We start from the raw sequence: 25,631 nt of genomic DNA, 5'->3' as shown, positions 1-25,631 counted from the left end.
CAGGGGGTCCCACACCATCGCCCCTCACTACAGGGGGTCCCACACCATCGCCCCTCACTACATGGGGTCCCCACACTCTCTCCCTCACTACAGGGGGTCCCACACCATCACCCTCACTACAGGGGGTCCCACACTCTCTCCCTCACTACAGGGGGTCCCACACCATCGCCCCTCACTACAGGGGGTCCCACACCATCACCCTCACTACAGGGGGTCCCACACCATCGTCCCTCACTACAGGGGGTCCCACACCATCACCCTCACTACAGGGGGTCCCACACTCTCTCCCTCACTACAGGGGGTCCCACACCATCGCCCCTCACTACAGGGGGTCCCACACCATCACCCTCACTACAGGGGGTCCCACACCATCGCCCCTCACTACAGGGGGTCCCACACCATCACCCTCACTACAGGGGGTCCCACACCATCGCCCCTCACTACAGGGGGTCCCACACCATCGCCCCTCACTACAGGGGGTCCCACACCATCGCCCCTCACTACAGGGGGTCTCACACCATCGCCCCTCACTACAGGGGATCTCACACCATCGCCCCTCACTACAGGGGGTCCCCGCACTCTCTCCCTCACTACGGGGGTCCCACACCATCGCCCCTCACTACATGGGGTCCCCACACTCTCTCCCTCACTACAGGGGGTCCCACACCATTGCCCCTCACTACAGGGGGTCCCCACACTCTCTCCCTCACTACAGGGGGTCCCACACCATTGCCCCTCACTACAGGGGGTCCCACACCATCGCCCCTCACTACAGGGGGTCTCACACCATCGCCCATCACTACAGGGGGTCCCACACCATCGCCCCTCACTACAGGTGGTCTCACACCATCGACCCTCACTACAGGGAGTCCACACACCATTGTCCCTCACTACAGGGGGTCCCCACACTCTCTCCCTCACTACAGGGGGTCCCACACCATCGACCCTCACTACAGGGGGTCCCACACCATCACCCTCACTACAGGGGGTCCCACACCATCGCCCGTCACTACAGGGGGTCCCACACCATTGCCCCTCACTACAGGGGGTCCCACACTCTCTCCCTCACTACAGGGGGTCCCACACCATCGCCCCTCACTACAGGGGGTCTCACACCATCGCCCCTCACTACAGGGAGTCAACACACCATCGCCCCTCACTACAGGGGGTCCCACACTCTCTCCCTCACTACAGGGGGTCTCACACCATCGCCCCTCACTACAGGGGGTCCACACACCATCGCCCCTCACTACAGGGGGTCCCACACCATCGCCCCTTACTACATGGGGTCCCCACACTCTCTCCCTCACTACAGGGGGTCCCACACCTTCGCCCCTCACTACATGGGGTCCCCACACTCTCTCCCTCACTACAGGGGGTCCCACACCATCGCCCCTCACTACAGGGGGTCTCACACCATCGCCCCTCACTACAGGGGGTCCCACACCATCGCCCCTCACTACAGGGGGTCCCCACACTCTCTCCCTTACTACATGGGGTCCCCACACTCTCTCCCTCACTACAGAGGGTCCCACACCATCGCCCCTCACTACAGGGGGTCTCACACCATCGCCCCTCACTACAGGGGGTCCACACCATCGCCCCTCACTACAGGGGGTCCCACACCATCGCCCCTCACTACAGGGGGTCTCACACCATCGCCCCTCACTACAGGGGGTCCACACACCATCGCCCCTCACTACAGGGGGTCTCACACCATCGCCCCTCACTACAGGGGGTCCCCACACTCTCCCTCACTACAGGGGGTCCCACACCATCGCCCCTCACTACAGGGGGTCCCACACCATCACCCTCACTACAGGGGGTCCCACACCATCGCCCCTCACTACAGGGGGTCTCACACCATCGCCCCTCACTACAGGGGGTCCACACACCATCGTCCCTCACTACAGGGGGTCCCCACACTCTCTCCCTCACTACAGGGGGTCCCCACACTCTCTCCCTCACTACAGGGGGTCCCACACCATCGCCCCTCACTACAGGGGGTCCCACACCATCACCCTCACTACAGGGGGTCCCACACCATCGCCCGTCACTACAGGGGGTCCCACACCATCGCCCCTCACTACATGGGGTCCCCACACTCTCTCCCTCACGACAGGGGGTCCCACAGCATCGCCCCTCACTACAGGGGGTCTCACACCATCGCCCCTCACTACAGGGGGTCCCCACACTCTCCCTCACTACAGGGGGACCCACACCATCGCCCCTCACTACAGGGGGTCCCACACCATCACCCTCACTACAGGGGGTCCCACACCATCGCCCCTCACTACAGGGGGTCTCACACCATCGCCCCTCACTACAGGGGGTCCACACACCATCGTCCCTCACTACAGGGGGTCCCCACACTCTCTCCCTCACTACAGGGGGTCCCCACACTCTCTCCCTCACTACAGGGGGTCCCACACCATCGCCCCTCACTACAGGGGGTCCCACACCATCACCCTCACTACAGGGGGTCCCACACCATCGCCCGTCACTACAGGGGGTCCCACACCATCGCCCCTCACTACATGGGGTCCCCACACTCTCTCCCTCACGACAGGGGGTCCCACAGCATCGCCCCTCACTACAGGGGGTCCCACACCATCGCCCCTCACTACAGGGGGTCTCGCACCATCGCCCCTCACTACAGGGGGTCCCACACCATCGCCCCTCACTACAGGGGGTCTCACACCATCGCCCGTCACTACAGGGGGTCCACACACCATCGCCCCTCACTACAGGGGATCTCACACCATCGCCCCTCACTACAGGGGGTCCCCACACTCTCTCCCTCACTACATGGGGTCCCCACACTCTCTCCCTCACTACAGAGGGTCCCACACCATCGCCCCTCACTACAGGGGGTCTCACACCATCGCCCCTCACTACAGGGGGTCCACACACCATCGCCCGTCACTACATGGGGTCCCCACACTCTCTCCCTCACGACAGGGGGTCCCCACACTCTCACAACAGGGGGTTCCCACACTCTCTCCCTCACTACAGGGGGTCCCACACCATCACCCTCACTACAGGGGGTCCCACACCATCGCCCCTCACTACAGGGGGTCCGCACACCATTGCCCCTCACTACAGGGGGTCCGCACACCATCGCCCGTCACTACAGGGGGTCCCACACCATCGCCCCTCACTACAGGGGGTCCCACAGTGTCTCCCTCACTACAGGGGGTCCCACACCATCGCCCCTCACTACAGGGGGTCCGCACATCTTCGCCCCTCACTACAGGGGGTCCCACACCATCGCCCCTCACTACAGGGGGTCCACACATCTTCGCCCCTCACTACAGGGGGTCCCACACCATCGCCCCTCACTACAGGGGGTCTCACACCATCGCCCCTCACTACAGGGGGTCCACACACCATCGCCCCTCACTACAGGGTGTCTCACACCATCGCCCCTCACTACAGGGGGTCCCCACACTCTCTCCCTCACTACAGGGGGTCCCACACCATCGCCCCTCACTATAGGGGGTCCCACACCATCGCCCCTCACTACAGGGGGTCCCACACCATCGCCCCTCACTACATGGGGTCCCCACACTCTCTCCCTCACTACAGGGGGTCCCACACCATCGCCCCTCACTACAGGGGGTCCCACACCATCGCCCCTCACTACAGGGGGTCCCACACCATCGCCCCTCACTACAGGGGGTCTCGCACCATCGCCCCTCACTACAGGGGGTCCCACACCATCGCCCCTCACTACAGGGGGTCTCACACCATCGCCCCTCACTACAGGGGGTCCACACACCATCGCCCCTCACTACAGGGGATCTCACACCATCGCCCCTCACTACAGGGGGTCCCCGCACTCTCTCCCTCACTACAGGGGGTCCCCACACTCTCTCCCTCACTACAGAGGGTCCCACACCATCGCCCCTCACTACAGGGGGTCTCACACCATCGCCCCTCACTACAGGGGGTCCACACACCATCGCCCGTCACTACAGGGGGTCCACACACTCTCTCCCTCACTACAGGGGGTCCCCACACTCTCACAACAGGGCGTTCCCACACTCTCTCCCTCACTACAGGGGGTCCCACACCATTGCCCCTCACTACAGGGGGTCCCACACCATCACCCTCACTACAGGGGGTCCCACACCATCGCCCCTCACTACAGGGGGTCCGCACACCATCGCCCCTCACTACAGGGGGTCCGCACACCATCGCCCGTCACTACAGGGGGTCCCACACCATCGCCCCTCACTACAGGGGGTCCCACAGTGTCTCCCTCACTACAGGGGGTCCCACACCATCGCCCCTCACTACAGGGGGTCCGCACATCTTCGCCCCTCACTACAAGGGGTCCCACACCATCGCCCCTCACTACAGGGGGTCCACACATCTTCGCCCCTCACTACAGGGGGTCCCACACCATCGCCCCTCACTACAGGGGGTCCCACACCATCGCCCCTCACTACAGGGGGTCCACACACCATCGCCCCTCACTACAGGGGGTCCACACACCATCGCCCGTCACTACAGGGGGTCCCACACCATCGCCCCTCACTACAGGGGGTCTCACACCATCGCCCCTCACTACAGGAGGTCCACACACCATCGCCCCTCACTACAGGGGGTCCACACATCTTCGCCCCTCACTACAGGGGGTCCCACACCATCGCCCCTCACTACAGGGGGTCCCACACCATCGCCCCTCACTACAGGGGGTCCACACACCATCGCCCCTCACTACAGGGGGTCCACACACCATCGCCCGTCACTACAGGGGGTCCCACACCATCGTCCCTCACTACATGGGGTCCCCACACTCTCTCCCTCACGACAGGGGGTCCCACAGCATCGCCCCTCACTACAGGGGGTCTCACACCATCGCCCCTCACTACAGGGGGTCCCCACACTCTCCCTCACTACAGGGGGACCCACACCATCGCCCCTCACTACAGGGGGTCCCACACCATCACCCTCACTACAGGGGGTCCCACACCATCGCCCCTCACTACAGGGGGTCTCACACCATCGCCCCTCACTACAGGGGGTCCACACACCATCGTCCCTCACTACAGGGGGTCCCCACACTCTCTCCCTCACTACAGGGGGTCCCACACCATCGCCCCTCACTACAGGGGGTCCCACACCATCACCCTCACTACAGGGGGTCCCACACCATCGCCCGTCACTACAGGGGGTCCCACACCATCGCCCCTCACTACATGGGGTCCCCACACTCTCTCCCTCACGACAGGGGGTCCCACAGCATCGCCCCTCACTACAGGGGGTCCCACACCATCGCCCCTCACTACAGGGGGTCTCGCACCATCGCCCCTCACTACAGGGGGTCCCACACCATCGCCCCTCACTACAGGGGGTCTCACACCATCGCCCGTCACTACAGGGGGTCCACACACCATCGCCCCTCACTACAGGGGATCTCACACCATCGCCCCTCACTACAGGGGGTCCCCACACTCTCTCCCTCACTACATGGGGTCCCCACACTCTCTCCCTCACTACAGAGGGTCCCACACCATCGCCCCTCACTACAGGGGGTCTCACACCATCGCCCCTCACTACAGGGGGTCCACACACCATCGCCCGTCACTACATGGGGTCCCCACACTCTCTCCCTCACGACAGGGGGTCCCCACACTCTCACAACAGGGGGTTCCCACACTCTCTCCCTCACTACAGGGGGTCCCACACCATCACCCTCACTACAGGGGGTCCCACACCATCGCCCCTCACTACAGGGGGTCCGCACACCATCGCCCCTCACTACAGGGGGTCCGCACACCATCGCCCGTCACTACAGGGGGTCCCACACCATCGCCCCTCACTACAGGGGGTCCCACAGTGTCTCCCTCACTACAGGGGGTCCCACACCATCGCCCCTCACTACAGGGGGTCCGCACATCTTCGCCCCTCACTACAGGGGGTCCCACACCATCGCCCCTCACTACAGGGGGTCCACACATCTTCGCCCCTCACTACAGGGGGTCCCACACCATCGCCCCTCACTACAGGGGGTCTCACACCATCGCCCCTCACTACAGGGGGTCCACACACCATCGCCCCTCACTACAGGGGGTCCCACACCATCACCCTCACTACAGGGGGTCCCACACCATCGCCCCTCACTACAGGGGGTCCCACACCATCGCCCCTCACTACAGGGGGTCCACACACCATCGCCCCTCACTACAGGGTGTCCCACACCATCGCCCCTCACTACAGGGGGTCCCCACACTCTCTCCCTCACTACAGGGGGTCCCACACCATCGCCCCTCACTATAGGGGGTCCCACACCATCGCCCCTCACTACAGGGGGTCCCACACCATCGCCCCTCACTACATGGGGTCCCCACACTCTCTCCCTCACTACAGGGGGTCCCACACCATCGCCCCTCACTACAGGGGGTCCCACACCATCGCCCCTCACTACAGGGGGTCCCACACCATCGCCCCTCACTACAGGGGGTCTCGCACCATCGCCCCTCACTACAGGGGGTCCCACACCATCGCCCCTCACTACAGGGGGTCTCACACCATCGCCCCTCACTACAGGGGGTCCACACACCATCGCCCCTCACTACAGGGGATCTCACACCATCGCCCCTCACTACAGGGGGTCCCCGCACTCTCTCCCTCACTACAGGGGGTCCCCACACTCTCTCCCTCACTACAGAGGGTCCCACACCATCGCCCCTCACTACAGGGGGTCTCACACCATCGCCCCTCACTACAGGGGGTCCACACACCATCGCCCGTCACTACAGGGGGTCCACACACTCTCTCCCTCACTACAGGGGGTCCCCACACTCTCACAACAGGGCGTTCCCACACTCTCTCCCTCACTACAGGGGGTCCCACACCATTGCCCCTCACTACAGGGGGTCCCACACCATCACCCTCACTACAGGGGGTCCCACACCATCGCCCCTCACTACAGGGGGTCCGCACACCATCGCCCCTCACTACAGGGGGTCCGCACACCATCGCCCGTCACTACAGGGGGTCCCACACCATCGCCCCTCACTACAGGGGGTCCCACAGTGTCTCCCTCACTACAGGGGGTCCCACACCATCGCCCCTCACTACAGGGGGTCCGCACATCTTCGCCCCTCACTACAAGGGGTCCCACACCATCGCCCCTCACTACAGGGGGTCCACACATCTTCGCCCCTCACTACAGGGGGTCCCACACCATCGCCCCTCACTACAGGGGGTCCCACACCATCGCCCCTCACTACAGGGGGTCCACACACCATCGCCCCTCACTACAGGGGGTCCACACACCATCGCCCGTCACTACAGGGGGTCCCACACCATCGCCCCTCACTACATGGGGTCCCCACACTCTCTCCCTCACGACAGGGGGTCCCACAGCATCGCCCCTCACTACAGGGGGTCTCACACCATCGCCCCTCACTACAGGGGGTCCCCACACTCTCCCTCACTACAGGGGGACCCACACCATCGCCCCTCACTACAGGGGGTCCCACACCATCACCCTCACTACAGGGGGTCCCACACCATCGCCCCTCACTACAGGGGGTCTCACACCATCGCCCCTCACTACAGGGGGTCCACACACCATCGTCCCTCACTACAGGGGGTCCCCACACTCTCTCCCTCACTACAGGGGGTCCCCACACTCTCTCCCTCACTACAGGGGGTCCCACACCATCGCCCCTCACTACAGGGGGTCCCACACCATCACCCTCACTACAGGGGGTCCCACACCATCGCCCGTCACTACAGGGGGTCCCACACCATCGCCCCTCACTACATGGGGTCCCCACACTCTCTCCCTCACGACAGGGGGTCCCACAGCATCGCCCCTCACTACAGGGGGTCCCACACCATCGCCCCTCACTACAGGGGGTCTCGCACCATCGCCCCTCACTACAGGGGGTCCCACACCATCGCCCCTCACTACAGGGGGTCTCACACCATCGCCCGTCACTACAGGGGGTCCACACACCATCGCCCCTCACTACAGGGGATCTCACACCATCGCCCCTCACTACAGGGGGTCCCCACACTCTCTCCCTCACTACATGCGGTCCCCACACTCTCTCCCTCACTACAGAGGGTCCCACACCATCGCCCCTCACTACAGGGGGTCTCACACCATCGCCCCTCACTACAGGGGGTCCACACACCATCGCCCGTCACTACATGGGGTCCCCACACTCTCTCCCTCACGACAGGGGGTCCCCACACTCTCACAACAGGGGGTTCCCACACTCTCTCCCTCACTACAGGGGGTCCCACACCATCACCCTCACTACAGGGGGTCCCACACCATCGCCCCTCACTACAGGGGGTCCGCACACCATCGCCCCTCACTACAGGGGGTCCGCACACCATCGCCCGTCACTACAGGGGGTCCCACACCATCGCCCCTCACTACAGGGGGTCCCACAGTGTCTCCCTCACTACAGGGGGTCCCACACCATCGCCCCTCACTACAGGGGGTCCGCACATCTTCGCCCCTCACTACAGGGGGTCCCACACCATCGCCCCTCACTACAGGGGGTCCACACATCTTCGCCCCTCACTACAGGGGGTCCCACACCATCGCCCCTCACTACAGGGGGTCTCACACCATCGCCCCTCACTACAGGGGGTCCACACACCATCGCCCCTCACTACAGGGTGTCTCACACCATCGCCCCTCACTACAGGGGGTCCCCACACTCTCTCCCTCACTACAGGGGGTCCCACACCATCGCCCCTCACTATAGGGGGTCCCACACCATCGCCCCTCACTACAGGGGGTCCCACACCATCGCCCCTCACTACATGGGGTCCCCACACTCTCTCCCTCACTACAGGGGGTCCCACACCATCGCCCCTCACTACAGGGGGTCCCACACCATCGCCCCTCACTACAGGGGGTCCCACACCATCGCCCCTCACTACAGGGGGTCTCGCACCATCGCCCCTCACTACAGGGGGTCCCACACCATCGCCCCTCACTACAGGGGGTCTCACACCATCGCCCCTCACTACAGGGGGTCCACACACCATCGCCCCTCACTACAGGGGATCTCACACCATCGCCCCTCACTACAGGGGGTCCCCGCACTCTCTCCCTCACTACAGGGGGTCCCCACACTCTCTCCCTCACTACAGAGGGTCCCACACCATCGCCCCTCACTACAGGGGGTCTCACACCATCGCCCCTCACTACAGGGGGTCCACACACCATCGCCCGTCACTACAGGGGGTCCACACACTCTCTCCCTCACTACAGGGGGTCCCCACACTCTCACAACAGGGCGTTCCCACACTCTCTCCCTCACTACAGGGGGTCCCACACCATTGCCCCTCACTACAGGGGGTCCCACACCATCACCCTCACTACAGGGGGTCCCACACCATCGCCCCTCACTACAGGGGGTCCGCACACCATCGCCCCTCACTACAGGGGGTCCGCACACCATCGCCCGTCACTACAGGGGGTCCCACACCATCGCCCCTCACTACAGGGGGTCCCACAGTGTCTCCCTCACTACAGGGGGTCCCACACCATCGCCCCTCACTACAGGGGGTCCACACATCTTCGCCCCTCACTACAGGGGGTCCCACACCATCGCCCCTCACTACAGGGGGTCCCACACCATCGCCCCTCACTACAGGGGGTCCACACACCATCGCCCCTCACTACAGGGGGTCCACACACCATCGCCCCTCACTACAGGGGGTCCCACACCATCGCCCCTCACTACAGGGGGTCCACACACCATCGCCCCTCACTACAGGGGGTCCCACACCATCGCCCCTCACTACAGGAGGTCCCACAGTGTCTCCCTCACTACAGGGGGTCCCACACTATCGCCCCTCACTACAGGGGGTCCCACACCATCGCCCCTCACTACAGGGGGTCTCACACCATCGCCCCTCACTACAGGGGGTCCACACACCATCGCCCCTCACTACAGGGGGTCCCACATCATCACCCTCACTACAGGGGGTCCCACACCATCGCCCCTCACTACAGGGGGTCCCACACCATCGCCCCTCACTACAGGGGGTCCACACACCATCGCCCCTCACTACAGGGTGTCCCACACCATCGCCCCTCACTACAGGGGGTCCCCACACTCTCTCCCTCACTACAGGGGGTCCCACACCATCGCCCCTCACTATAGGGGGTCCCACACCATCGCCCCTCACTACAGGGGGTCCCACACCATCGCCCCTCACTACATGGGGTCCCCACACTCTCTCCCTCACTACAGGGGGTCCCACACCATCGCCCCTCACTACAGGGGGTCCCACACCATCGCCCCTCACTACAGGGGGTCCCACACCATCGCCCCTCACTACAGGGGGTCTCGCACCATCGCCCCTCACTACAGGGGGTCCCACACCATCGCCCCTCACTACAGGGGGTCTCACACCATCGCCCCTCACTACAGGGGGTCCACACACCATCGCCCCTCACTACAGGGGATCTCACACCATCGCCCCTCACTACAGGGGGTCCCCGCACTCTCTCCCTCACTACAGGGGGTCCCCACACTCTCTCCCTCACTACAGAGGGTCCCACACCATCGCCCCTCACTACAGGGGGTCTCACACCATCGCCCCTCACTACAGGGGGTCCACACACCATCGCCCGTCACTACAGGGGGTCCACACACTCTCTCCCTCACTACAGGGGGTCCCCACACTCTCACAACAGGGCGTTCCCACACTCTCTCCCTCACTACAGGGGGTCCCACACCATTGCCCCTCACTACAGGGGGTCCCACACCATCACCCTCACTACAGGGGGTCCCACACCATCGCCCCTCACTACAGGGGGTCCGCACACCATCGCCCCTCACTACAGGGGGTCCGCACACCATCGCCCGTCACTACAGGGGGTCCCACACCATCGCCCCTCACTACAGGGGGTCCCACAGTGTCTCCCTCACTACAGGGGGTCCCACACCATCGCCCCTCACTACAGGGGGTCCGCACATCTTCGCCCCTCACTACAAGGGGTCCCACACCATCGCCCCTCACTACAGGGGGTCCACACATCTTCGCCCCTCACTACAGGGGGTCCCACACCATCGCCCCTCACTACAGGGGGTCCCACACCATCGCCCCTCACTACAGGGGGTCCACACACCATCGCCCCTCACTACAGGGGGTCCACACACCATCGCCCGTCACTACAGGGGGTCCCACACCATCGCCCCTCACTACATGGGGTCCCCACACTCTCTCCCTCACGACAGGGGGTCCCACAGCATCGCCCCTCACTACAGGGGGTCTCACACCATCGCCCCTCACTACAGGGGGTCCCCACACTCTCCCTCACTACAGGGGGACCCACACCATCGCCCCTCACTACAGGGGGTCCCACACCATCACCCTCACTACAGGGGGTCCCACACCATCGCCCCTCACTACAGGGGGTCTCACACCATCGCCCCTCACTACAGGGGGTCCACACACCATCGTCCCTCACTACAGGGGGTCCCCACACTCTCTCCCTCACTACAGGGGGTCCCCACACTCTCTCCCTCACTACAGGGGGTCCCACACCATCGCCCCTCACTACAGGGGGTCCCACACCATCACCCTCACTACAGGGGGTCCCACACCATCGCCCGTCACTACAGGGGGTCCCACACCATCGCCCCTCACTACATGGGGTCCCCACACTCTCTCCCTCACGACAGGGGGTCCCACAGCATCGCCCCTCACTACAGGGGGTCCCACACCATCGCCCCTCACTACAGGGGGTCTCGCACCATCGCCCCTCACTACAGGGGGTCCCACACCATCGCCCCTCACTACAGGGGGTCTCACACCATCGCCCGTCACTACAGGGGGTCCACACACCATCGCCCCTCACTACAGGGGATCTCACACCATCGCCCCTCACTACAGGGGGTCCCCACACTCTCTCCCTCACTACATGGGGTCCCCACACTCTCTCCCTCACTACAGAGGGTCCCACACCATCGCCCCTCACTACAGGGGGTCTCACACCATCGCCCCTCACTACAGGGGGTCCACACACCATCGCCCGTCACTACATGGGGTCCCCACACTCTCTCCCTCACGACAGGGGGTCCCCACACTCTCACAACAGGGGGTTCCCACACTCTCTCCCTCACTACAGGGGGTCCCACACCATCACCCTCACTACAGGGGGTCCCACACCATCGCCCCTCACTACAGGGGGTCCGCACACCATCGCCCCTCACTACAGGGGGTCCGCACACCATCGCCCGTCACTACAGGGGGTCCCACACCATCGCCCCTCACTACAGGGGGTCCCACAGTGTCTCCCTCACTACAGGGGGTCCCACACCATCGCCCCTCACTACAGGGGGTCCGCACATCTTCGCCCCTCACTACAGGGGGTCCCACACCATCGCCCCTCACTACAGGGGGTCCACACATCTTCGCCCCTCACTACAGGGGGTCCCACACCATCGCCCCTCACTACAGGGGGTCTCACACCATCGCCCCTCACTACAGGGGGTCCACACACTCTCTCCCTCACTACAGGGGGTCCCACACCATCGCCCCTCACTATAGGGGGTCCCACACCATCGCCCCTCACTACAGGGGGTCCCACACCATCGCCCCTCACTACATGGGGTCCCCACACTCTCTCCCTCACTACAGGGGGTCCCACACCATCGCCCCTCACTACAGGGGGTCCCACACCATCGCCCCTCACTACAGGGGGTCCCACACCATCGCCCCTCACTACAGGGGGTCTCGCACCATCGCCCCTCACTACAGGGGGTCCCACACCATCGCCCCTCACTACAGGGGGTCTCACACCATCGCCCCTCACTACAGGGGGTCCACACACCATCGCCCCTCACTACAGGGGATCTCACACCATCGCCCCTCACTACAGGGGGTCCCCGCACTCTCTCCCTCACTACAGGGGGTCCCCACACTCTCTCCCTCACTACAGAGGGTCCCACACCATCGCCCCTCACTACAGGGGGTCTCACACCATCGCCCCTCACTACAGGGGGTCCACACACCATCGCCCGTCACTACAGGGGGTCCACACACTCTCTCCCTCACTACAGGGGGTCCCCACACTCTCACAACAGGGCGTTCCCACACTCTCTCCCTCACTACAGGGGGTCCCACACCATTGCCCCTCACTACAGGGGGTCCCACACCATCACCCTCACTACAGGGGGTCCCACACCATCGCCCCTCACTACAGGGGGTCCGCACACCATCGCCCCTCACTACAGGGGGTCCGCACACCATCGCCCGTCACTACAGGGGGTCCCACACCATCGCCCCTCACTACAGGGGGTCCCACAGTGTCTCCCTCACTACAGGGGGTCCCACACCATCGCCCCTCACTACAGGGGGTCCGCACATCTTCGCCCCTCACTACAGGGGGTCCACACATCTTCGCCCCTCACTACAGGGGGTCCCACACCATCGCCCCTCACTACAGGGGGTCCCACACCATCGCCCCTCACTACAGGGGGTCCACACACCATCGCCCCTCACTACAGGGGGTCCACACACCATCGCCCCTCACTACAGGGGGTCCCACACCATCGCCCCTCACTACAGGGGGTCCACACACCATCGCCCCTCACTACAGGGGGTCCCACACCATCGCCCCTCACTACAGGAGGTCCCACAGTGTCTCCCTCACTACAGGGGGTCCCACACTATCGCCCCTCACTACAGGGGGTCCGCACACCATCGCCCCTCACTAAGGGCTCTTCCCCGCCCCCTTGCTAAGACGCCCCCCCTCACTAAGGGGCGCCCCCTCCCCCTCACCAAGGGGTCCTCCCCTCCCCCTCACTAAGAGGTCCCCTCCCCCCTCACCAAGGGGTCCTCCCCTCCCCAAGGGGTCCTCCCCTCTCCCCCTCACCAAGGGGTCCTCCCCTCCCCCCCTCCCTCAGTAAGGAGTCTTACCCTCCCCCACACTAAGGGCCCCTGTCTCTCTCTCTCCGACCCCCCCCACCCCTCTCCCAGCCCCCTCCCTGCAGGACGTACGTTTTTAACATGGCCTTCAGAGCCAGCTTCCTCTCCCGCTCCACAAACTTGTCTATGAGATAGGCGGACATGCGCGGGGCCGCCTTGTAGAGCCGGAAGAAGCGGTGGTAGTTGGACAGTGCCCAGGCCGCCCGCAGGGCCAGGGCGTGAGCCACACATGGCTCCTCCTTCAGCTCACGGCTCAGGAACGCCAGCTCCGTGGTGATGTCTGTGGGGGGAGGAAGAGGGTGGCAAGTTAGACACGGGAGAGGCAGAGCGAGCGAGAGAAACAGAGACAGAGACAGGGAGAGCACCCGAGAGAGGGGTGGGGGGGGGGGGGGGGGCGGGGGTGGGAGCAAGGTGAGTGCCCGAGAGAGAGGGGGGCGAGAGAGAGAGAGCGAGCGAGAGAGAGCGCGAGAGACAGCGAGCGCGAGAGAGAGCGAGCGCGAGAGAGCGAGAGCGCAAGAGAGAGAGAGAGCGCGAGAGAGAGATAGAGAGACAGAGAGAGAGAGAGAGATATAGAGAGACACAGAGAGAAAGAGAGAGACAGAGAGAGAGAGAGATAGAGAGAGAGAGATAGAGAGAGAGATAGAGAGAGACAGAGAGAGAGAGAGACACTCAGGGAGGGGTGAGAGGGATAAGAGGGTGGGATGTTGCTACATACACCACCCTGAAGCAGGGGCCCAGCGTGGAGGGGTTGGACCGAGGGCAGGGGGGCCCAGTGGGAAGGGTGGAGGATGGGACGGAGAGAGTCCGGGGGGGTCGGGGGTTACGGACGGACAGAGTGTGGGGGTGGGGGGGTCAGCCCGTGACCTTACCTCCTGAGTTCTGGGTGAAGATGTAGTAGAGGATACGATAGGCGGTGAACTCCCCCACATTCCCCGGCAGGCTCTCTCCGTACAGCGACTTGAGCTGAGCCTGACACTGGTTGAACTCCTCGTGGTCACCCTGTGTGCAGAGAAAGGGGCGAGCGGCACAGGTCAGGCTCAGGGTCACGTCTCCGGGGCTGTGCACGGCTCAAAGCAAGAGTCACCGCACACCGCCCTCTGACCTGTCACACTGCACTCTATCCTGTCACATTAACCCCCTCACACCACCCTCTGACCCCCTCACACCGCCCTCTGACCCCCTCACACCGCCCTCTGACCCCCTCACACCACCCTCTGACCCCCTCACACCACCCTCTGACCCCCTCACACCGCCCTCTGACCCCCTCACACCGCCCTCTGACCCCCTCACACCGCCCTCTGACCCCCTCACACCGCCCTCTGACCCCCTCACACCGCCCTCTGACCCCCTCACACCACCCTCTGACCCCCTCACACCGCCCTCTATCCTGTCACATTAACCCCCTCACACCACCCTCTGACCCCCTCACACTGCACTCTCACCTGTCACATTAACCCCCTCGCACTGCCCCCTGACCCCCTCGCACCGCCCTCTGACCCTCTCACACCGCCCTCTGACCCCCTCACACTGCACTCTCACCTGTCACATTAACCCCCTCGCACTGCCCCCTGACCCCCTCGCACCGCCCTCTGACCCTCTCACACCGCCCTCTGACCCCCTCACACTGCACTCTCACCTGTCACATTAACCCCCTCGCACTGCCCCCTGACCCCCTCGCACCGCCCTCTGACCCTCTCACACCGCCCTCTGACCCCCTCACACTGCACTCTATCCTGTCACATTAACCCCCTCACACCGCCCTCTGACCCCCTCACACCGCCCTCTGACCCCCTCGCACCGCTCTCTATCCTGTCACATTAACCCCCTCACACCGCCCTCTGACCCCCTCACACCGCCCTCTGACCCCCTCGCACCGCTCTCTATCCTGTCACATTAACCCCCTCGCACCGCCCTCTGACCCCCTCACACTGCCCTCTGACCCCCTCACACCGCCCTCTATCCTGTCACATTAACCCCCTCACACCGCCCTCTGACCCCCTCACACTGCCCTCTGACCCCCTCACACCGCCCTCTATCCTGTCACATTAACCCCCTCACACCGCCCTCTGACCCCCTCGCACCGCTCTCTGACCCCCTCACACCGCCCTCTGACCCCCTCACACCGCCCTCTGACCCCCTCACACCGCCCTCTATCCTGTCACATTAACCCCCTCACACCGCTCTCTGACCCCCTCGCACCGCCCTCTGACCCCCTCGCACCGCCCTCTATCCTGTCACATTAACCCCCTCGCACCGCCCTCTGACCCCCTCGCACCGCCCTCTGACCCCCTCGCACCGCCCTCTGACCCCCTCACACCGCCCTCTGACCCCCTCACACCGCTCTCTATCCTGTCACATTAACCCCCTCACACCGCCCTCTGACCCCCTCGCACCGCCCTCTGACCCCCTCACACTGCAATCTCACCTGTCACATTAACCCCCTCGCACCGCCCTCTGACCCCCTCACACCGCCCTCTGACCCCCTCACACCGCCCTCTGACCCCCTCACACCGCCCTCTGACCCCCTCACACTGCACTCTCACCTGTCACATTAACCCCCTCGCACCGCCCTCTGACCCCCTCACACCGCCCTCTGACCCCCTCACACCGCCCTCTGACCCCCTCACACTGCACTCTCACCTGTCACATTAACCCCCTCGCACCGCCCTCTGACCCCCTCACACCGCCCTCTGACCCCCTCACACCGCCCTCTGACCCTCTCACACCGCCCTCTGACCCCCTCACACTGCACTCTATCCTGTCACATTAACCCCCTCTGACCCCCTCACACCGCCCTCTGACCCCCTCACACCGCCCTCTGACCCCCTCACACTGCACTCTCACCTGTCACATTAACCCCCTCGCACCGCCCTCTGACCCCCTCGCACTGCCCTCTGACCCCCTCACACCGCCCTCTGACCCCCTCACACTGCACTCTCACCTGTCACATTAACCCCCTCGCACCGCCCTCTGACCCCCTCACACTGCCCTCTGACCCCCTCACACCGCCCTCTATCCTGTCACATTAACCCCCTCGCACCGCCCTCTGACCCCCTCACACTGCCCTCTGACCCCCTCTGACCTGTCACATTAACCCCCTCGCACCGCCCTCTGACCCCCTCGCACTGCCCTCTGACCCCCTCACACCGTCCTCTGACCCCCTCACACTGCCCTCTGACCCCCTCTATCCTGTCACATTAACCCCCTCACACCGCCCTCTGACCCCCTCACACTGCCCTCTGACCCCCTCACACCGCCCTGACCCCCTCACACCGCCCTCTGACCCCCTCACACTGCACTCTATCCTGTCACATTAACCCCCTCACACCGCCCTCTGACCCCCTCACACCGGCCTCTGACCCCCTCGCATCGCCCTCTGACCCCCTCACACCGCCCTCTATCCTGTCACATTAACCCCCTCACACCGCCCTCTGACCCCCTCACACCGCCCTCTATCCTGTCACATTAACCCCCTCGCACCGCCCTCTGACCCCCTCACACTGCACTCTGTCCTGTCACATTAACCCCTCGCACCGCCCTCTGACCCCCTCGCACTGCCCTCTGACCCCCTCACACCGCTCTCTATCCTGTCACATTAACCCCCTCGCACCGCCCTCTGACCCCCTCACACTGCACTCTGTCCTGTCACATTAACCCCCTCACACCGGCCTCTGACCCCCTCACACTGCACTCTCACCTGTCACATTAACCCCCTCGCACCGCCCTCTGACCCCCTCGCACTGCCCTCCGACCCCAGCCCGTCCCCCACTCTGCGTGTCACTCCCAGGCTGCCAGCCCTCACCTTCTCCAGCGCTACTCGTGCGTGGGTCTCGTACACTTCGACCGTGAACTCTGTCCGCACCCCTTGAACCTGCCAGGGTGGGGGGGGGGGGGGGGGGGGAAGAAATAGGTCACGGCATGAAGGCACTGTTGACACAGCAACAACTTTCATTTATATCGTGTCTTTCACACAGTGAAATGACCCCACGGCATTTCGCAGGGGTAATTATAAAACAATATTTGTCACCGAGCCACAGGAGGAGATATTAGGGCAGGTGCCCACAAGCTTGGGCAAAGAGGATAGTTTTATGGAGCATCTTGAAGGAGGAGAGAGAGGTAGAGAGGCGGAGTGGTTTAGGGAGGGAGTTCCAGAGCTTGGGGCCCAGGCAACAGAAGGCACAGCCACCGATGGTTGAGCGATTATAATCAGGGATGGTCAAGAGGGCAGAATTAGAGGAGCGCAGAGATCTCGGGGGGTTGTGGGGCTGGAGGATGTTACAGAGATAGGGAGGGGGGCGAGGGAGGGATTTGAACAGGAGGATGAGAATTGTAGGGGCTGGAGGAGGTTACAGAGATAGGGAGGGGGGGGCGAGGGGCCATTAAGGGATTTGTAAACAAGGATGGGCAATTTTGAAATCGAGGCGTTACTTAACCGGGAGCCGATGCGGGTCAGTGAGCACAGGGGGTGATGGGTGAGTGGGACTGGGTGTGAGTTAGGACACGGGTCAGTGAGCACAGAGGGTGATGGGTGAGTGGGACTGGGTGTGAGTTAGGACACGGGGACAGTGAGCACAGGGGGTGATGGGTGAGTGGGACTGGGTGTGAGTTAGGACACGGGGACAGTGAGCACACGGGGTGATGGGTGAGTGGGACTGGGTGTGAGTTAGGACACGGGTCAGTGAGCACAGGGGGTGATGGGTGAGTGGGACTGGGTGTGAGTTAGGACACGGGGTCAGTAAGCACAGGGGGTGATGGGTGAGTGGGACTGGGTGTGAGTTAGGACACGGGGTCAGTGAGCACAGGGGGTGATGGGTGAGTGGGACTGGGTGTGAGTTAGGACACGGGGTCAGTAAGCACAGGGGGTGATGGGTGAGTGGGACTGGGTGTGAGTTAGGACACGGGGTCAGTGAGCACAGGGGGTGATGGGTGAGTGGGACTGGGTGTGAGTTAGGACACGGGGTCAGTGAGCACAGGGGGTGATGGGTGAGTGGGACTGGGTGTGAGTTAGGACACGGGGTCAGTGAGCACAGGGGGTGATGGGTGAGTGGGACTGGGTGTGAGTTAGGACACGGGGTCAGTGAGCATAGGAGGTGATGGGTGAGTGGGACTGGGTGTGAGTTAGGACACGGGGCAGTGAGCACAGGGGGTGATGGGTGAGTGGGACTGGGTGTGAGTTAGGACACGGGGCAGTGAGCACAGGGGGTGATGGGTGAGTGGGACTGGGTGTGAGTTAGGACACGGGGTCAGTGAGCACAGGGGGTGATGGGTGAGCGGGACTGGTTGTGAGTTAGGACACGGGGCAGTGAGCACAGGGGGTGATGGGTGAGCGGGACTGGGTGTGAGTTAGGACACGGGGTCAGTGAGCACAGAGGGTGATGGGTGAGTGGGACTGGGTGTGAGTTAGGACACGGGGTCAGTGAGCACAGAGGGTGATGGGTGAGTGGGACTGGGTGTGAGTTAGGACACGGGGTCAGTGAGCACAGGGGGTGATGGGTGAGCGGGACTGGGTGTGAGTTAGGACACGGGGTCAGTGAGCACAGAGGGTGATGGGTGAGTGGGACTGGGTGTGAGTTAGGACACGGGGTCAGTGAGCACAGAGGGTGATGGGTGAGTGGGACTGGGTGTGAGTTAGGACACGGGGCAGTGAGCACAGGGGGTGATGGGTGAGTGGGACTGGGTGTGAGTTAGGACACGGGGTCAGTGAGCACAGGGGGTGATGGGTGAGCGGGACTGGGTGTGAGTTAGGACACGGGGTCAGTGAGCACAGGGGGTGATGGGTGAGTGGGACTGGGTGTGAGTTAGGACACGGGGTCAGTGAGCACAGGGGGTGATGGGTGAGTGGGACTGGGTGTGAGTTAGGACACGGGGTCAGTGAGCACAGTGGGTGATGGGTGAGTGGGACTGGGTGTGAGTTAGGACACGGGGTCAGTGAGCACAGTGGGTGATGGGTGAGTGGGACTGGGTGTGAGTTAGGACACGGGGCAGTGAGCACAGGGGGTGATGGGTGAGTGGGACTGGGTGTGAGTTAGGACACGGGGTCAGTGAGCACAGGGGGTGATGGGTGAGTGGGACTGGGTGTGAGTTAGGACACGGGGTCAGTGAGCATAGGAGGTGATGGGTGAGTGGGACTGGGTGTGAGTTAGGACACGGGGCAGTGAGCACAGGGGGTGATGGGTGAGTGGGACTGGGTGTGAGTTAGGACACGGGGCAGTGAGCACAGGGGGTGATGGGTGAGTGGGACTGGGTGTGAGTTAGGACACGGGGTCAGTGAGCACAGGGGGTGATGGGTGAGCGGGACTGGGTGTGAGTTAGGACACGGGGCAGTGAGCACAGGGGGTGATGGGTGAGCGGGACTGGGTGTGAGTTAGGACACGGGGTCAGTGAGCACAGAGGGTGATGGGTGAGTGGGACTGGGTGTGAGTTAGGACACGGGGTCAGTGAGCACAGAGGGTGATGGGTGAGTGGGACTGGGTGTGAGTTAGGACACGGGGTCAGTGAGCACAGGGGGTGATGGGTGAGCGGGACTGGGTGTGAGTTAGGACACGGGGTCAGTGAGCACAGAGGGTGATGGGTGAGTGGGACTGGGTGTGAGTTAGGACACGGGGTCAGTGAGCACAGAGGGTGATGGGTGAGTGGGACTGGGTGTGAGTTAGGACACGGGGCAGTGAGCACAGGGGGTGATGGGTGAGTGGGACTGGGTGTGAGTTAGGACACGGGGTCAGTGAGCACAGGGGGTGATGGGTGAGCGGGACTGGGTGTGAGTTAGGACACGGGGTCAGTGAGCACAGGGGGTGATGGGTGAGCGGGACTGGGTGTGAGTTAGGACACGGGGTCAGTGAGCACAGGGGGTGATGGGTGAGTGGGACTGGGTGTGAGTTAGGACACGGGGTCAGTGAGCACAGTGGGTGATGGGTGAGTGGGACTGGGTGTGAGTTAGGACACGGGGTCAGTGAGCACAGTGGGTGATGGGTGAGTGGGACTGGGTGTGAGTTAGGACACGGGGCAGTGAGCACAGGGGGTGATGGGTGAGTGGGACTGGGTGTGAGTTAGGACACGGGGTCAGTGAGCACAGTGGGTGATGGGTGAGTGGGACTGGGTGTGAGTTAGGACACGGGGTCAGTGAGCACAGTGGGTGATGGGTGAGTGGGACTGGGTGTGAGTTAGGACACGGGGCAGTGAGCACAGGGGGTGATGGGTGAGTGGGACTGGGTGTGAGTTAGGACACGGGGTCAGTGAGCACAGGGGGTGATGGGTGAGTGGGACTGGGTGTGAGTTAGGACACGGGGTCAGTGAGCACAGGGGGTGATGGGTGAGTGGGACTGGGTGTGAGTTAGGACACGGGGTCAGTGAGCACAGGGGGTGATGGGTGAGTGGGACTGGGTGTGAATTAGGACACGGGGTCAGTGAGCACAGGGGGTGATGGGTGAGTAGGACTGGGTGTGAGTTAGGACACGGGGTCAGTGAGCACAGGGGGTGATGGGTGAGTGGGACTGGGTGTGAGTTAGGACACGGGGTCAGTGAGCACAGGGGGTGATGGGTGAGTGGGACTGGGTGTGAGTTAGGACACGGGGTCAGTGAGCACAGGGGGTGATGGGTGAGTGGGACTGGGTGTGAGTTAGGACACGGGGTCAGTGAGCACAGGGGGTGATGGGTGAGTGGGACTGGGTGTGAGTTAGGACACGGGGTCAGTGAGCACAGGGGGTGATGGGTGAGTGGGACTGGGTGTGAGTTAGGACACGGGGTCAGTGAGCACAGGGGGTGATGGGTGAGTGGGACTGGGTGCGAGTTAGGACACGGGGTCAGTGAGCACAGTGGGTGATGGGTGAGTGGGACTGGGTGCGAGTTAGGACACGGGGTCAGTGAGCACAGGGGGTGATGGGTGAGTGGGACTGGGTGCGAGTTAGGACACGGGGTCAGTGAGCACAGGGGGTGATGGGTGAATGGGACTGGGTGTGAGTTAGGACACAGGGTCAGTGAGCACAGGGGGTGATGGGTGAGTGGGACTGGGTGTGAGTTAGGACACGGGGTCAGTGAGCACAGCGGGTGATGGGTGAGTGGGACTGGGTGTGAGTTAGGACACGGGGTCAGTGAGCACAGGGGGTGATGGGTGAGTGGGACTGGGTGTGAGTTAGGACACGGGGTCAGTGAGCACAGGGGTGATGGGTGAGTGGGACTGGGTGTGAGTTAGGACACGGGGTCAGTGAGCACAGCGGGTGATGGGTGAGTGGGACTGGGTGTGAGTTAGGACACGGGGTCAGTGAGCACAGGGGGTGATGGGTGAGTGGGACTGGGTGTGAGTTAGGACACGGGGTCAGTGAGCACAGGGGGTGATGGGTGAGTGGGACTGGGTGTGAGTTAGGACACGGGGTCAGTGAGCACAGGGGGTGATGGGTGAGTGGGACTGGGTGTGAGTTAGGACACGGGGCAGTGTGCACAGTGGGTGATGGGTGAGTGGGACTGGGTGTGAGTTAGGACACGGGGTCAGTGAGCACAGGGGGTGATGGGTGAGTGGGACTGGGTGTGAATTAGGACACGGGGTCAGTGAGCACAGGGGGTGATGGGTGAGTAGGACTGGGTGTGAGTTAGGACACGGGGTCAGTGAGCACAGGGGGTGATGGGTGAGTGGGACTGGGTGTGAGTTAGGACACGGGGTCAGTGAGCACAGGGGGTGATGGGTGAGTGGGACTGGGTGTGAGTTAGGACACGGGGTCAGTGAGCACAGGGGGTGATGGGTGAGTGGGACTGGGTGTGAGTTAGGACACGGGGTCAGTGAGCACAGGGGGTGATGGGTGAGTGGGACTGGGTGTGAGTTAGGACACGGGGTCAGTGAGCACAGGGGGTGATGGGTGAGTGGGACTGGGTGTGAGTTAGGACACGGGGTCAGTGAGCACAGGGGGTGATGGGTGAGTGGGACTGGGTGTGAGTTAGGACACGGTGTCAGTGAGCACAGGGGGTGATGGGTGAGTGGGACTGGGTGTGAGTTAGGACACGGGGTCAGTGAGCACAGGGGGTGATGGGTGAGTGGGACTGGGTGTGAGTTAGGACACGGGGTCAGTGAGCACAGGGGGTGATGGGTGAGTGGGACTGGGTGTGAGTTAGGACACGGGGTCAGTGAGCACAGGGGGTGATGGGTGAGTGGGACTGGGTGTGAGTTAGGACACGGGGTCAGTGAGCACAGCGGGTGATGGGTGAGTGGGATTGGGTGTGAGTTAGGACACGGGGACAGTGAGCACAGGGGGTGATGGGTGAGTGGGACTGGGTGTGAGTTAGGACACGGGGTCAGTGAGCACAGGGGGTGATGGGTGAGTGGGACTGGGTGTGAGTTAGGACACGGGGTCAGTGAGCACAGCGGGTGATGGGTGAGTGGGACTGGGTGTGAGTTAGGACACGGGGTCAGTGAGCACAGGGGGTGATGGGTGAGTGGGACTGGGTGTGAGTTAGGACACGGGGTCAGTGAGCACAGGGGTGATGGGTGAGTGGGACTGGGTGTGAGTTAGGACACGGGGTCAGTGAGCACAGCGGGTGATGGGTGAGTGGGACTGGGTGTGAGTTAGGACACGGGGTCAGTGAGCACAGGGGGTGATGGGTGAGTGGGACTGGGTGTGAGTTAGGACACGGGGTCAGTGAGCACAGGGGGTGATGGGTGAGTGGGACTGGGTGTGAGTTAGGACACGGGGTCAGTGAGCACAGGGGGTGATGGGTGAGTGGGACTGGGTGTGAGTTAGGACACGGGGCAGTGTGCACAGTGGGTGATGGGTGAGTGGGACTGGGTGTGAGTTAGGACACGGGGTCAGTGAGCACAGGGGGTGATGGGTGAGTGGGACTGGGTGTGAATTAGGACACGGGGTCAGTGAGCACAGGGGGTGATGGGTGAGTGGGACTGGGTGTGAGTTAGGACACGGGGTCAGTGAGCACAGGGGGTGATGGGTGAGTGGGACTGGGTGTGAGTTAGGACACGGGGTCAGTGAGCACAGGGGGTGATGGGTGAGTGGGACTGGGTGTGAATTAGGACAGGGGGTCAGTGAGCACAGGGGGTGATGGGTGAGTGGGACTGGGTGTGAGTTAGGACACGGGGTCAGTGAGCACAGGGGGTGATGGGTGAGCGGGACTGGGTGTGAGTTAGGACACGGGGTCAGTGAGCACAGGGGGTGATGGGTGAGTGGGACTGGGTGTGAGTTAGGACACGGGGTCAGTGAGCACAGGGGGTGATGGGTGAGTGGGACTGGGTGTGAGTTAGGACACGGGGTCAGTGAGCACAGGGGGTGATGGGTGAGTGGGACTGGGTGTGAGTTAGGACACGGTGTCAGTGAGCACAGGGGGTGATGGGTGAGTGGGACTGGGTGTGAGTTAGGACACGGGGTCAGTGAGCACAGGGGGTGATGGGTGAGTGGGACTGGGTGTGAGTTAGGACACGGGGTCAGTGAGCACAGGGGGTGATGGGTGAGTGGGACTGGGTGTGAGTTAGGACACGGGGTCAGTGAGCACAGGGGGTGATGGGTGAGTGGGACTGGGTGTGAGTTAGGACACGGGGTCAGTGAGCACAGGGGGTGATGGGTGAGTGGGACTGGGTGTGAGTTAGGACACGGTGTCAGTGAGCACAGGGGGTGATGGGTGAGTGGGACTGGGTGTGAGTTAGGACACGGGGTCAGTGAGCACAGGGGGTGATGGGTGAGTGGGACTGGGTGTGAGTTAGGACACGGGTCAGTGAGCACAGGGGGTGATGGGTGAGTGGGACTGGGTGTGAGTTAGGACACGGGGTCAGTGAGCACAGGGGGTGATGGGTGAGTGGGACTGGGTGTGAGTTAGGACACGGGGACAGTGAGCACAGGGGGTGATGGGTGAGTGGGACTGGGTGTGAGTTAGGACACGGGGCACAGGGGGTGATGGGTGAGTGGGACTGGGTGTGAGTTAGGACACGGGGACAGTGAGCACAGGGGGTGATGGGTGAGTGGGACTGGGTGTGAGTTAGGACACGGGAGTGGCACAGGGGGTGATGGGTGAGTGGGACTGGGTGTGAGTTAGGACACGGGGACAGTGAGCACAGGGGGTGATGGGTGAGTGGGACTGGGTGTGAGTTAGGACACGGGGCACAGGGGGTGATGGGTGAGTGGGACTGGGTGTGAGTTAGGACACGGGGACAGTGAGCACAGGGGGTGATGGGTGAGTGGGACTGGGTGTGAGTTAGGACACGGGGCACAGGGGGTGATGGGTGAGTGGGACTGGGTGTGAGTTAGGACACGGGGCACAGGGGGTGATGGGTGAGTGGGACTGGGTGTGAGTTAGGACACGGGGCACAGGGGGTGATGGGTGAGTGGGACTGGGTGTGAGTTAGGACACGGGGGCAGTGAGCACAGGGGGTGATGGGTGAGTGGGACTGGGTGTGAGTTAGGACACGGGGGCAGTGAGCACAGGGGGTGATGGGTGAGCGGGACTGGGTGTGAGTTAGGACACGGGGTCAGTGAGCACAGGGGGTGATGGGTGAGTGGGACTGGGTGTGAGTTAGGACACGGGGTCAGTGAGCACAGGGGGTGATGGGTGAGTGGGACTGGGTGTGAGTTAGGACACGGGGCAGTGAGCACAGGGGGTGATGGGTGAGTGGGACTGGGTGTGAGTTAAGACACGGGTCAGTGAGCACAGGGGGTGATGGGTGAGTGGGACTGGGTGTGAGTTAGGACACGGGTCAGTGAGCACAGGGGGTGATG

At 63.2% G+C, this 25,631-nt stretch overlaps 1 protein-coding gene across 1 annotated transcript in view; it reads right to left on the bottom strand.

Moving 5' to 3' along the window:
* Positions 1-25,631, bottom strand: part of leng8 (leukocyte receptor cluster (LRC) member 8) — an 84,961-nt gene that overhangs the window by 5,976 nt on the left and 53,354 nt on the right. Inside the window, exons 13-15 of the mRNA XM_070874643.1 lie at positions 17,732-17,800; positions 14,799-14,928; positions 14,002-14,209 (exon numbers count right to left, since the gene is read on the bottom strand). Coding sequence (XP_070730744.1) covers positions 14,002-14,209; positions 14,799-14,928; positions 17,732-17,800 — 407 coding nt within the window. The remainder of the gene's footprint in view (positions 1-14,001; positions 14,210-14,798; positions 14,929-17,731; positions 17,801-25,631) is intronic.

Source organism: Pristiophorus japonicus, unplaced genomic scaffold, assembly GCF_044704955.1.
Source record: "Pristiophorus japonicus isolate sPriJap1 unplaced genomic scaffold, sPriJap1.hap1 HAP1_SCAFFOLD_917, whole genome shotgun sequence".
Taxonomy (NCBI): Eukaryota; Metazoa; Chordata; class Chondrichthyes; family Pristiophoridae; genus Pristiophorus; species Pristiophorus japonicus.
This window is presented reverse-complemented; position numbering and strand designations above follow the sequence as displayed.